Source organism: Octopus sinensis, linkage group LG12, assembly GCF_006345805.1.
Source record: "Octopus sinensis linkage group LG12, ASM634580v1, whole genome shotgun sequence".
NCBI classification, from domain to species: domain Eukaryota; kingdom Metazoa; phylum Mollusca; class Cephalopoda; order Octopoda; family Octopodidae; genus Octopus; species Octopus sinensis.
In genome coordinates this window covers 77,311,123-77,324,872 of record NC_043008.1, presented here as the reverse complement: position 1 = coordinate 77,324,872, position 13,750 = coordinate 77,311,123, and the positions used below count along the sequence as shown (strand labels likewise).

At 36.8% G+C, this 13,750-nt stretch overlaps 1 protein-coding gene across 5 annotated transcripts in view; it reads left to right on the top strand.

Moving 5' to 3' along the window:
* LOC115217863 (ADAMTS-like protein 4) overlaps positions 1-13,464 on the top strand; it is a 442,200-nt gene extending 428,736 nt beyond the window's left edge. For all 5 annotated transcript variants that reach the window (XM_036508060.1, XM_029787575.2, XM_036508062.1 and 2 more), the window contains 6 exons: positions 577-781; positions 1,086-1,256; positions 7,005-7,178; positions 10,819-11,004; positions 12,667-12,820; positions 13,108-13,464. In XM_036508060.1, the coding sequence (XP_036363953.1) occupies positions 577-781; positions 1,086-1,256; positions 7,005-7,178; positions 10,819-11,004; positions 12,667-12,820; positions 13,108-13,247 (1,030 nt within the window). In that variant the 3' untranslated portion in view covers positions 13,248-13,464. The remainder of the gene's footprint in view (positions 1-576; positions 782-1,085; positions 1,257-7,004; positions 7,179-10,818; positions 11,005-12,666; positions 12,821-13,107) is intronic.
* The last annotated feature ends 286 nt before the right edge of the window (positions 13,465-13,750 follow it).

The following is a 13,750-nucleotide window of genomic DNA, read 5'->3' as shown; positions in this document are numbered from 1 at the left end:
ATGTATGCATGCATGCATGCATGTATGTATGTATGTATGTATGTATGTATGTATGTGCACATGCATGAGTGTCTTTGTGTCAGGAGCTGGCAAGTTGGAGAGCTGTACTATGCTCCAGTTATCTGTTTTGGCATGGTTCCTATGGCTGGATGCCCTTTGTAACACCAACCACTTTATAGTGTGCACTGAGTGCTTTTTACTTGGCACCAGCACAGGCGATTTTTAAATGGTACAAATTTGGTAATTCATAATTTTGTGTTCAAATCCAGCTAGAGCTGACTTTAGGAAAGTTGACTTTGGGCCTCATCAAAATATGGATGAACTTCTGTTTGATGCTGACACACCATCTTATGTCTCCTTGTCATGCATAGATCTCTTCTCTATTCTAAAATCTTTGTTACATCTCCAAAAGGCACTCCAAGAGATGAAAGTAATTTGATTTCCTTTATACAACCATGTAAATGTTTAGAGCAAGGAGATTCTTTTGAAATTTCCTTGTTACATATTGTTGAAAAACTTTCCAAAAGACTGAGTATTGTAAGCATTACAGGAGTATTTTTTGTGACTTTATTGTAGGTGGACACCAGGAGAATGGTCAAAATGCAGTTTGACCTGTGGAGAAGGACAAATGACACGGCAAGTGGAATGCAAGCAGAAATATTCAAAAACATTTTTCAAAAGAGTGTCTGCATCAGCATGCCTTAACCAAACTCGTTTGATAACTGTGAAAAAATGTCAGAATAAACCCTGTTCACAATGGGAAATTAAAGAATGGTCAAAGGTAATTTATAAGTAAACTTTTAAGAGCTATTTGTTGACTAACACCAAAATATGAATGTAATGCGATGGTATTGAATCATATTAGCAAGACAAAAGTTTGAGAAGGTCGATCAACTAAAATCTCGCCAGGCCACACATTCTTCAAAAACATATTCTGCATGTAGATTTTTTTGTCATATGAACCAGCCAGACAATTTTATGTTGTACCTTATTTTGCGCAGTTGTGTTTATATGTGCAACAAAACATGTTGCTTGTTCTGAAATCCTATTTTATTGTTTTGATCCGACATTTTCTATAATTCCAGTGTTCAGTTGAGTGTGGTCTTGGACAACGTAGTCGAAAAGTGACATGTATGTCAGCTGATGGTAGAGTAATTCCTGACTATGAATGTCGTAAAACCAAACCTTCAACTTCAGAAGTTTGCAATATGGGCTCCTGTGCCAAAACTTGGTTTTTCACAGAATGGTCAAAAGAGGTAAGAATTTTCCACTTTTCTCTCTGACAAAGATATTTTGCATATATCACACTCTCATCCCCAGTTACTCAACACCAGGGCTGGCTCAAGGCACCTGCAACTCGGGTAGTCACCTGAAGTGCCATGTGCTAGGGAGTGCCAAGGAAAGCATGACAAAGACAAGGAAATTTCCATGACTGTCAGCTTGTACACACCGATGTTCAGCCAGCAACCCTAGGGCCAGCCCTGCTCAACACACTCCGCTCACCACACTTCACGTACTCATTTTGTACTCCACTCACCCAGTACACATGCCATTCACTCACACACAGTACTCACCCACACATTCTTCACTCACTCAACATACACTCTACTCCCTCACCACTCATGCCGTATATATGTATAAATGCCTTTTTTTTAATTGCTATGTTTAGATGAAGGCATAATGTTCACAATCTCCTTTACAAGTTCTCATAGACTGGTAAAATTGATGTCCTAAATGTCCTCAGACATTTTTAAGACAATCTCTGTGGGAAAGATATGAACAGCAATGGAATTCCAAATGGTCAACTCTTAGAGAAAGAAGAACTAGGCATAGGGGTTAGTATAGGGCCTTGAGAGGTTGATCACTTCAAGGGTAATGAATGGAGATGGGATGTAATGTATCTATCAGAGATCCAGGAAAAGCCACTCCTTCTGTCAAAGCTGTTGTTATCCTCTAGCTTATGGAATATGCACTCATGCCTTGCTTTTTGCTGATATGCTGCCAGATTTTCCTCCAAGCTTCTGTTTAGGTAATCTAGTCAAGCCTCCTTTGAGTCGTATGAGACAGTTGTATTCTAAGAGTGCCTGCTCAATAGTTCTTCTCCAACTCTAAAGATGCTTTTGCTCTCACATTTGAGCATATATTCCTTTCTTTACTGTTCAGTTCATGCTGTCTAAATGTGACATTCAAAGGATGTTTGGACTGACTTTATGCCTCTAGCACCATCCCTTCTTCTCACATAGATCCTATTGGTGTCACTATTGATGTAGAAATTGTCAATGGTTATCAGTACCTTTCTGGTTTTGATGTCTAGGCTGCATATCTCATCAAGTGTCCAGTCCAATATCCCAAATGTTGGTACTAGCACTATTACTGCAAAAGCATTGTGAGATATGGTCTTATTAAATGCAGAGTTCCACATTTTCTGGAATCTATAGAAGGACTCTTTCACTATTCTGGCTTTAGTTACAGTACCAACATATGCAACATTCTCATCAGTTCTGAGTTACTTATAGTTTCCATCATTGGAGATAGTGGGGATAAACAAGCTATTGATGTACATGTTCTCTGTCTGGTCGACAATCTTTCCTTGGTTGATTATCATGTTTGAGGATTTACCTTGCCCAAACTCAATTCCTGTCTCATGAGAATGTTGTGACGAGTTCTAATTGTCTCTTGATGTTGTTCATATTACCAAAATATAACTTTAGGTCATCAATAGAAAATGTATGAGTGACATTAATTTTGTTCTTTTCTGTATACTCCAGCATGTGGCCTTAACTTTTGTTGACAGGGCTGACAAGGGGTTCACCACCAGTATAAATAACATTGCAGATAAACTATCAGCCTGGAATATGTCTTGATGGCTTAATTCTGTTTTTAACAATAGGTGGTACTTTGGCAACATGTAGTGATTCTATCACCCATTAATGAAAGACGGAGTTGAATGCCTTCTTGTAGTCTGGCCATGTTGTTGAGAGATTTTGTTGAAGTTGGTTGGCTTTCTTAAGAACAGCTTTGTTGAAGAGGGCTGTTCAGCACAGCTCCCAACATCTTTCTTTTCTCCAGCGTATTCATTAGTTTTCACACCATTTGTTTGGCAGTGATCTCGGAGAAATATAAGACAGCCTGTGTATAGTTTGTACATAACATTCAAGCTTGTTATGAATCTATAGTTTTTGACCACATGCATCTCTTCATTCTTGGGGATAAGAGTAGTTTGTGCAACCATCAGCCAATATGGTATATCTAACTCAGTGCCCATTGTTTTTTTAAACAGGATCATGAGAATTTCCTTGTAGCATGTGAACTTTTTGTGCCAGTATCCTACTATCAGGTCATTCCCAAGTAATTTTCCATTCAGCAGTTTCATAATAACTGTCAGTTATATGGTGATGTATATTTTGGGAGAGACATTTACATGATACCCACTTCGTAGTTTGCTTAACAATGTTGCATCGCAGATGTATTCTTTGTTTACATCCCAGGTTCTCCACCAGAATGACCCTAGGTGTTCCTGGGGAGGAGTATCTTGAGGGTTTCACCTTTCATACTGTAATACACAGCTTGTACATCAGGCAAACTTAAGTTTTTATCATTTTTCATTCATGTAATTTTTTATAATAAAGTTTTTCACTTACTGCTTGTAGATCATGTTTGAGTACAATCAGTTTGCTTGTGAGTGTTTCTCAGTGGCAGTTCTCATACAATTTGGAGAATTTATCATGTAGTTATAGCTGATGATTCATGAATTGATTTTTACCTTTGCATTTGATGATAGTGTCCAATTGTCCTCTCTTTTTCCTGAGTCCATTAATGTTATTGCGGGGGGAGGTAATCTATTTTGGCTCAGTATTATCCTTTGGATTGGTCTCTTTTATTCCCATCTGTTCGTGCACATGTAAGTATGTTCTTTTTTATTTTTAATTATTTGAAGTCTTCCTGTAAGTAAGTAGCTGGTTTCTAACAAAGATACTAAAGTCTGTCATTTGAATGTAGATAACAAAAACAAATTCATATTTTAAACTTGAGAAAAATCTTGCATATGTTCCACTTAGAATATGTACTTGTAATGTGAATGCTCGTGAATTGATTTTTTTTTCTTTTCTGAAAACCGTAACTTTTACAAATTGTCACTTATGCACTTACTAACAAAATCAGGTCAACCAATTTTTAGTTTAAATGTGAATTTATAATCTGGATATAGAAGCTAAAGATTTACAAGTAATTTTTTCTAGTTATTCCCTTTATATTTGATTTTTGAAGAGATGTTCACATCAGTAGAGTAGTTTATCTCTATCACTGTCAGTCTCAAACAGTGATATCTGATATATTATGTTTGCACTTATGTTTTGATGGCAATGTTCCTTGTGTTGATATTTAGGTATTTGAATGGCAGTTTTCAACATAATTTTTAGGTAACTAAAAAATTTTAAACTTCGTATACTGGTAGAATGTGTTTATAAAACATCATTTTCTCTTGGCTTTCTTGAGAAAATTCTGTAGTTTGTAACATATTTCGTCTTTAATTTCTTGCATTTCAGCAATTTTAACCAATCACTAGCGTCTATTGAGGTAAAATTATTCTGTGTCGTATGAATATTTCCCTCATTTAAGAAACACATTGGGTTTATTCACATTTATGAAGAAAAAAGATCCCCTTCCCCCACCCCTAATCCTAACCCTAAACCTAATCCTAACTAACCCTAAATCTAAAACAGATTGAAATGGGTAACAATTTCATATGACACCGCTAGAAAAAACTGCCATTTTTTCTAGCAGTGTCATACGAAATTGTCACCCATAATTATGACCCAAGAATCGATCTATTGCATTTCAATCTGTTTCAGATTTAGGGTTAGGGTTAGGGGTGGGGGAAGTGTATTTTTTTTTCTTCACAAATGTAAAATAAACCCAATGTGTTTCTTAAACGAGGGACATATTCATATGGCACAGAATACTTTTTAACTCAATAGATGCCAGTGATTGGTTAAAATTGCTGAAATGCAAGAAATTAAAGACGAAATATGTTACAAACTACAGAATTTTCTCAAGAAAGCCAAGAGAAAATGATATTTTATAAACACATTCTACCAGTATACGAAGTTAAAAATTTTTTAGTTACCTAAAAGTCATATTAAAAACTGTCGTTCAAACCGAAAAGATCTGGATTCTCTATATTTATCCCATGACGGTCTTTTAATTTTGGAAGACATTGTATATTGTTTTAGTGACAATGTTGTGTCACATTGGGAGGTATTGGGAAGCTGCTGGTCAGCTATGCGATATCATCCACAGAAATATGACATAATCAACATTTTTAATTGCATGCTGGGGTTCCAAGGGCTTCACTCTCTTTTTTGTTTATTAAGCATTTTGTAGCAACCCCTACTCTTGGATTGCAAACATGAGTCCAAGAATGGCTGCACTTCATGCCAATATTAGTGTCTTCAAGTCTTTGGGAAACATACGTATGAATAATTTTCTTTTTTATGTTGATCATTTCAAATTCAAGTTTTCTATAAGGTGTGTTTGGTCCAGCTGTTTTGAGGTTGTATGTGAAGTCATCAGAAAGAGAGTACTTCTTTGCTTTTCAACTCTAGATTATTATATTTATTTCTGCTGTTGTTGTTTAGGTACTGACTGAGAGATACATGACATTCAAAAGCTGCCTGATTGATCTCAGACCTCTACCTTCTTTATCGCTTCTTCAAATCTGCTAGTATTACTGTTTCTATGGAAATTTCTTGTTGATCTTAAGATCTTGTGGGTTTTAATATCCACAGAGTAGATTTCTTCTACAGATTAGTCAAATATTGCAAATATTGGTATTAGAACCGGTACTGCAAAAGCATTGTGGGATATGCTGCAAAAGCACTGATGGATATTGTCATGTTGTAACAGAAGAGCTCCAATTGTCCTGTTTTTCTAATTCTGGTGTAATATTCTTGGGTCACACTATTCACCGCACCTTTGTATGATATATTTTCATCAATGCTTAGATGTTTGTAGCATAAGAGAAGTAGAGATACTGATGATGCAAAGGGTTGGGAGACTAATTTTCCATATTCAACAATTATATATGAACACTTCTTTTGACCAAATTTCATATCTATTTCAACCAAAAATATAATTAATTCTAGCTGTTTTTTGACATTGTAAATATTTTAGCATCCTCAAAGAAATTATTGATTGCATTGAATTTCTAGCAGTTATAAACACTAGTATGTAGCCATTGGATTTTTGTAACAGAAATGATAAACTTAATGCATGTTGGTGTGTGTGTACATATATACTTCCGTATGTATGATTGTGTGCATAAAGAATAGATTTGTATTTAAGCTGTTGCGCGTGTGCGTGAGTGTGCGTTTAAGAGTGTGTGTGTGTGGGGGGGGGGGTAAACTTCTGTCTCCGTGTCTATCTGGTTGTACCAATGGCAGTTACAGAATAGTTTCTATGATTGGACCAAGGGAGGTAACTTAAATTTGAGAGTTTTATGTGTTCTAGGATTAACAGGAATGTGTGTGTGCGTGCGTGTGTGTGTGTGTACGTGTGATTGTGTATGTGTACGTGCGGGTGTGTGTGTGGTTGTCTAAACTTCTGTCCCCGTGTCTATCTGGTTGTATCTGTGACAGTTATACAACAGTTTCTATGATTAGACCAAGGGAGATAACTTTAATTTGAGATTTTTATGTGATTTAGGATAACAGGAATGTGTGTGTGCGCGTGTGTCTGTGTGTGTGTGTGTGTGTGTGTGTGTGTGTGTGTGTGTGTGTGTGTGTGTGTGCGTGCGTGCGTGCATCATTTTCAAGAGTTCAGTCAACCCCATTAATCTCACATAATTCTCTCCTTTATGGGAGAAGGGTCTTACAAAGCTCATGGATGCTATTTCTTCACTTTTCAGTGATCAATTTACTAAATTGAAGTCTTTTAATTGCAGCACTCTATGTTCTGTGCTATTGAAGCATTATTACTTAAATGTCTTTAATTTCTGTATTATTTAGTGTTCCTCTTCCTGTGGTCATGGAGTCCTTCGACGCAAAGTTCACTGTTCAGCTGATGATGGTAGCAGCTTGGAAGACATCAAGTGTAAATTAAATGAGAAACCAAAGTCAGAGAAGTCTTGTAAGAATGACCAGCCTTGTGGTGGTTTATGGTTCACAGGGCCATGGTCTGAAGTCAGTATTCAAAATTTAATAATAATAATAATAATAATAATAATAATAATAAATGCCCTGATGCAGTAACAGGCAGTGGCTCTTGTAGCTTCTGATCTTGACTGATTGGAAGTGTCATCATGTACATTGTTTTGTCTTGGTATAAAAGATGGGCTACAGCAAATGTTCTGCTCAATACCACAGATTTGCTTCTCAGTTGTTTGACCTTAACCAGTTGAGCCCTTAGTGGCTGACGATATGTGCATCTCTGAGCACAAGCAGAAGTAGTGGGGGAGCATCATAGCCATGTGTTGAGAAGGATTCTTTGAGGTTTGAATAATTCAGCTCTGGAAACATGGGTGTTTCATTCAACATCCTTAAACAACCCTTATTCAGGGACTTTTTGAGCAGGATAGGCTACTCAACCAGAAGAAAATTCAAACTGGGCCTCACCTGCAAGATCATGTACTGTTTATCTTGATATGAGATCACCATGTCGCACACATATGGTTGTGATGCATGTGCCTAGTGTACCCTTATCAGATGGGTAGTCATGATGGGTATACTGGGCTTCGTATATTTTACCCCAATGTTACTTTGATGGCATGCACTTCCCTCTCACTCAATAATAAAAATAATAATAATAATAATAATAATAATAATGATAATGATAATAATAATAATAATAATAATAATAATAATTCCTTCTTTATTGGCCACCAGGGCTGAACACAAAACATAGAGAACGATACACAGATGAGGGACAGTAAGGTAAAATGTATAAGCAGCCAACAAACTCAACGATTAACAAAGAGATTAAAACAACAATATGCTTCCCCGATAGTGAGTCCTACCGTTAGGTGACCAAAAAGACCTCATGCACTTAATACCAATGGCTCCTGAGGAAAGCACCCTTTCTTCTCCTTTCCTTCTGGCCTACAAGTGCATACTTAGAGTAGGCCTATTCACGTGGGCCTTTCTTGCCATATTCACCCACCTTTCAACAAACTTACTGAGTGACAGTACCTCCCTCTCCAGCCTCACTTTCCTTTTCAGGTGGAACCTGAAAAAGTCAATGAGGCCTTGGCCAAAGAGAAAGGTACCCTTCTTCAACCCTTTCAATCGCGTCCACCACACAGTGGATTTTGCCATAGCCGCCAGACAGAAAAATTGCCCTCCCTTCCCAACCAAAGGAAGTGGGTGGGGCAATCAATAATAATCCTTTCTACTAAAGGCACAAGGCCTCAACTGGTACTTAATTTATTGACCCCGAAAGTATGAAAGTAGTAGTAGTAGTAGTAGTAGTAGTAGTAGTAGTAGTAGTAGAAGTATGATTTCTTTATTAACCATTAAGAGTTTACAAAGAGATCAAGGGTGGTACAGGATGAACAATATAATGTGATATGATGTGGAGTTATATGAAAGAGTGTAAACAGTAAAATAACAAAAGGCAAAACATAAAAAGAAACAAAAATTCAAACAAGCAAATTCCCCAAAAGTGTGAGAGACTTCCAAGGGCTGCTCATTGAAATCCCACAAAACTCTAACCAAGGCAAGTGCTCTCTCTTCTTTCTCCCTCAATACAGAGGAACATGCTTAGAGCAGGCCTGTTCACCCAGATCATTCTTGCCACATTCACCTACTTTTCAACAAATATGCTAGAGAGCAGCATTTTCCTCTGCAGTCTCTTTCTTTTTCAAATGGAATTTGGAAAAGTTGATGAAGCCTTGACCAAAGAGGAAGGTATCTGTCTTCAAGTCTTTCAAACTGGTCCACTAAACAACCTCTTTCACTAAGGCCACCAGACAGATAAGTACTGTTTGTCCTTCCCATCCAAAGGAAGGCAGTGTGGCAATCTTCACAATGAACTTATCTGATAGCTGTAGCTATCCTATATGCAACAGCAGATGTTCAACTAAACTCACAAGTCAGTAATTTTCAGACATTGGACAAGTGCTTGCAGAACAGTTTTGTTGCTCTGTGTGCATCTAGGGTAGGCCTGACTGATGTCACTTCCATGCCTGTAAAGGTTTACTTGAAACAGAAATGCTTCCCAGTTAGATTGCCAGGCCAGAGATTTCTGGAAATTATCCTCCAGCTACTTGATTTCTATCGATACCTAGAGTCTCCTCACCCCTCAAGACTGTTGTTACTCTTGCTCATTACTAAACCTCTACAGAATTCCAAGTTGGAACTTCCACCAACTGCATTGTCTAACTGCAGAGGAATTTGGGCACTTGGCAACACTTCAGGTTCCAAGTGCCCTGTCACAATCTACACTTGATTCAAGACTACAGCTCTGTCAATGAGACAAGCTGCAAAGGATTTAGTTTTAGAAATGGTGATCCCACTTGCTCACCATCAAGTGTATATCCATGAGGTAATGCTACTAGATACTTACACAGAGTACACCCAGCAGCATCCTTCAGTACAGCCACCAAGCAGATAGAAAAATGCCACCTGTTCTTCCATACTAAAGGAAAACAGTGGCTTAATCTTTAAAACAGCATGGCTTGCCAACATAAACACATAGAGCACCAATGTATGGACACTGAATGAATGCTTGCTGAACAGTGTAATCACACACAGGTTTGATGGACAGCTCTGGTTCCTGGGAGCTCCAGTATAGCATGCCTGTAAAGTTTTTTCCAAACAGACGAATACTTCACACCTTGATGCACTTTTGAACAGCTCCATAATAAGCAACTTGAAAGTCATAAGGAAGGACTGTTTAGAATATCCTTGTCTGATGCCCAGAATCCCTCTCAGGTAATTGTTGCTCAAATCCTCCATGGAGCTTCTATAAAATATAGTAATGGTGATAGTTATGTGGTTGGGGTGGCAGTGTAACTGATAGTTAAGGGTTGTGGTGTAAGTAACTTGGTCTTGAGTTCAGTTTGTACTATGGACTCTAATATACCATAAATTTTACATCCCTGTTTTTCCCAGTTTTTCTTTCAGACATAACAGTTTCTAGCTTTATATTACAATAACCAAAAAATACACATTAACATTAAACTATAGATATAATGACTCCACCATAAAGCTATCTGAACTAACCAACATGGAAAAAATAAAAAAAGAACACATAAAACAGTTATAAAATTTCAGCTTCAAACATGATGAGTAGAAAAGAGAGAGAGATGGGGTGGGGAAAACAGGCATACAGACGGACAGAAAAATTGATATAAAGCAGATATAACAACTATCTCAACTAACCTACATGAGATATAAGCTTAAAATTTCAGCTTCAATTTCAGGGAGAGGAAGAAAGAGAAAAATTAGTACTTTCTTATAATCAACAACTATTTTTGTATCCATTGAAAGATCAGGATAGTAACTATTCCAGTCATGAGATGGGTGTAATATTTGATCAATGGACTGTCACTGTGAAGAAGGAAAAGGGTGAAGAATTGAATAAAAAGTCACTAGTTTATCTACTAATCCTTTACTAAGTAAAAAATTGGCTGTCTGTTAAAAGAAAGTAGCAAAAACTCTGGTTATAAAACAGATATAAAACTATCTCAACAAACCAACATGCAAGAAAAAACAGAAATTGTAAAAAGTTTATTGAAAATTAAGAAAGTAAACAAACTTCCAGAATTATTTGTGATTTTTCTTCATGTTACATTTTTTGAAGAATTTTATTGTTCTGTTGCAGTGCTCTGCCACTTGTGGTCAAGCCTTTAAAATACGCAGTGCTGCATGTGTTAAAAAGTTGCATTCTACATCATTTGTTGTGGTTAGTCCAAAGAACTGCGTGAAAAAAGACAAACCAGCAACAAAAGAACCCTGTCTTACAATGCCAGCATGTCCTGCCCAATGGCATATGACAGAATGGACACAGGTATTACGGCTTTCCACTCATTTTATCATTTTATCCTCATCTCTTCTTCACCTATAACACCTTAATGTCACAGAGACCTTATTAACAAAATGTATAACTTAATGTTGTAACATAATTCAGACTTTCTTCAACCTTGTTTGTGTATTCCTGTTTTAACTCTACTTTTCAATCAGTCAATTTCCAGTTATCTTCCAAGACCCTATATTTGTGCATGTGTGCATACTTGTCTGCCTCTCTCTCTCTCTCTCTCTCTCTCTCTCTCTCTCTCTCTCTCTCTCTCTCTCTCTCTCTCTCTCTCTCTCTCTCTCTCTCTCTCTCTCTCTCTCTCTCTCTCTCTCTCTCTCTCTCTCACTCTCTCTCTCTTTCTCTCCATTTGTGTGTGTGTGTGATAGTTCTCAATATTGCATTTAGTAGATAGAAACTATGAAACAGCATGCTTGTGCAGGTCAATCCAAATACTTCACATACTGGATTCCAGTAGATTTCAGGAGTCATCAGAAGACAATGTACACTGTTTTCAAATGTTCCTCTCAATGTGCTTCTGCCCCATCTCACTGATGTGAAGCTTTTCCTACTTGATTGACTGACTTACTCAACCTTAAGTCCATTTCAGGATCATCACCACCTTTCAACTTATGGAATCATGCGTCACACCGTTACATCATTTCTCTATCCAGGTTTCATCATTCCTTTTCAGCTATATCCAAATGATTAAAAACACTAGAAATGCTTTCATGTAGAAAGAATTTCCACCATTTTCAAGCAATCTACTTAAAATTGTTGGTACTCGCCTCCATTTTGGATGAGAATACATGAGATTATGCAAAACTATGTCTGTGTGTAAGTATGTGTGTGTGTGCATGTGTGCATGTGTTACTGTCTCCTTGACAGGGCATCACGTGATGGCTGTAAATGATTGCACTATCATGAAAGTGATGTTCTTCGTTTCCAACTTGTCAGGCGATGGAGGAATACTGCCTTCCTTGGAAACAGGTGAGGGTTGGTGATTGAAAGGGCAAATGCAATCAAATCCTTGCAAACATGAAAAAGTGGATGTTAAAACAAAGACGATGATGATGATTATATACATACATACATATACATTATATTAGAGGAAAAATCAAAACCAAGGTAGAATGAGTATCTCAAGTCATTTAGAATAATTTTATTGAATTTGAAGTCTTACAGCTGTTTCTGGGATAACCCAAGTAGTTGGTTAATATATCTATGCACTGGATATTCCATCATCAGAGACAAGGTATGAATATTTTAGATGGGGAAAATTTACAGTTTACAAGGAATAAAATTCACTGTTTATAAAGAATAAAATAGAAAAATAAAGTAGTAAAATAGAAGAATAAATAGTAAAAGTAGTCAGACTAAGGAGAATAATGTTCTCAACTCATCTTTTTTCTGTGTACCTATTTGTTTAAATCACAAGTGAGCTAAACCCCTCCTATTCTCTCTCTTTCTCTCTCTCTCTCTCTCTCTCTCTCTCTCTCTCTCTCTCTCTCTCTCTCTCTCTCTCTCTCTCTCTCTCTCTCTCTCTCTCTCTCTCTCTCTCCATATATATATATATATATATCTAATTGTTGTGTGTGTTCATAGATGTTGTTAATTACTTCTCATTATCGAATAATTTTGCTGTCTATTTCATTCCAGTGCTCAGCTAGTTGTGGTACAGGTTCTAAAACACGAGAAGTGAAATGCATGGACAGCCACTTGCGACACAGTACATTGTGCAACCCTGATAGACGACCTATCACAAGACAAAGCTGTAATTCTCACTCCTGCAACCAGAAACCACTAAACACAGGTAAATTACTCACTGCTAAGAGAGTATTATAAATATCTATTGTCACATTCTTAAATACATAGACATTAGATGTATCTTCAATGACTCAGTCACAAGTGGCCCTTTACAGGGTCACCAGATAGGAGACCTGGCCTGAATGCTTGTAACTGAGTGAGATACTCTAACAGCTTTCTACAGAGTAGAGTTGTTGTTAAACTGGATGAAGGATTAACTCTACAAAGATATAAGACATGACTTAATGACACTCTAATTTTTCACAGAATTAATTATGTTTTCTACTCTTTCAGATCCATCATGCCAGGATCAAATAAAGTTGTGTCACCTTGTTGTACAGGCTCGTCTCTGTTCTTACAAGTACTACCAAAGGAAATGCTGTGAAACTTGCTACAAACATCGCGTACATCACAAACACCATCATTCTTCTTAACAACTCTTCAAGCTTCCTTGTTATTTTGTATGCTTTGTTTACTTCAGCAATTAAACTCAGTAGTAAATAGATGTCATCAATCCTTGAATCAACTATGATGATATACAATATATAAAACTTTATATTGAAACTTTGTCAAACATCACTGTTTAAATATCCCTCTTCCTTATGATTCTTGGCTATGTGTTCTAGCCAACATTTATCTGTGCCTTCATCTTTAACACAAATTTATGTCCACAAGAGAACCAACTCATAACTAAGTTTCTGTGTAGTCAAGATTTACATGAGTCCATCAGATTATTTTGATGACATTAATTAGTATTGTGTTGTCTTATCTGTTGATTAAGGTTTTAACACATTACACTCACATATATATGCACTAACAGATATGTACATACAATATATATATATATGTATGTGTGTGTGTGTACACATATATATATGCTATATAGATATGAATATGTAAATACTCATATGTATGTGTGTGTCAGTCTACATGTGTG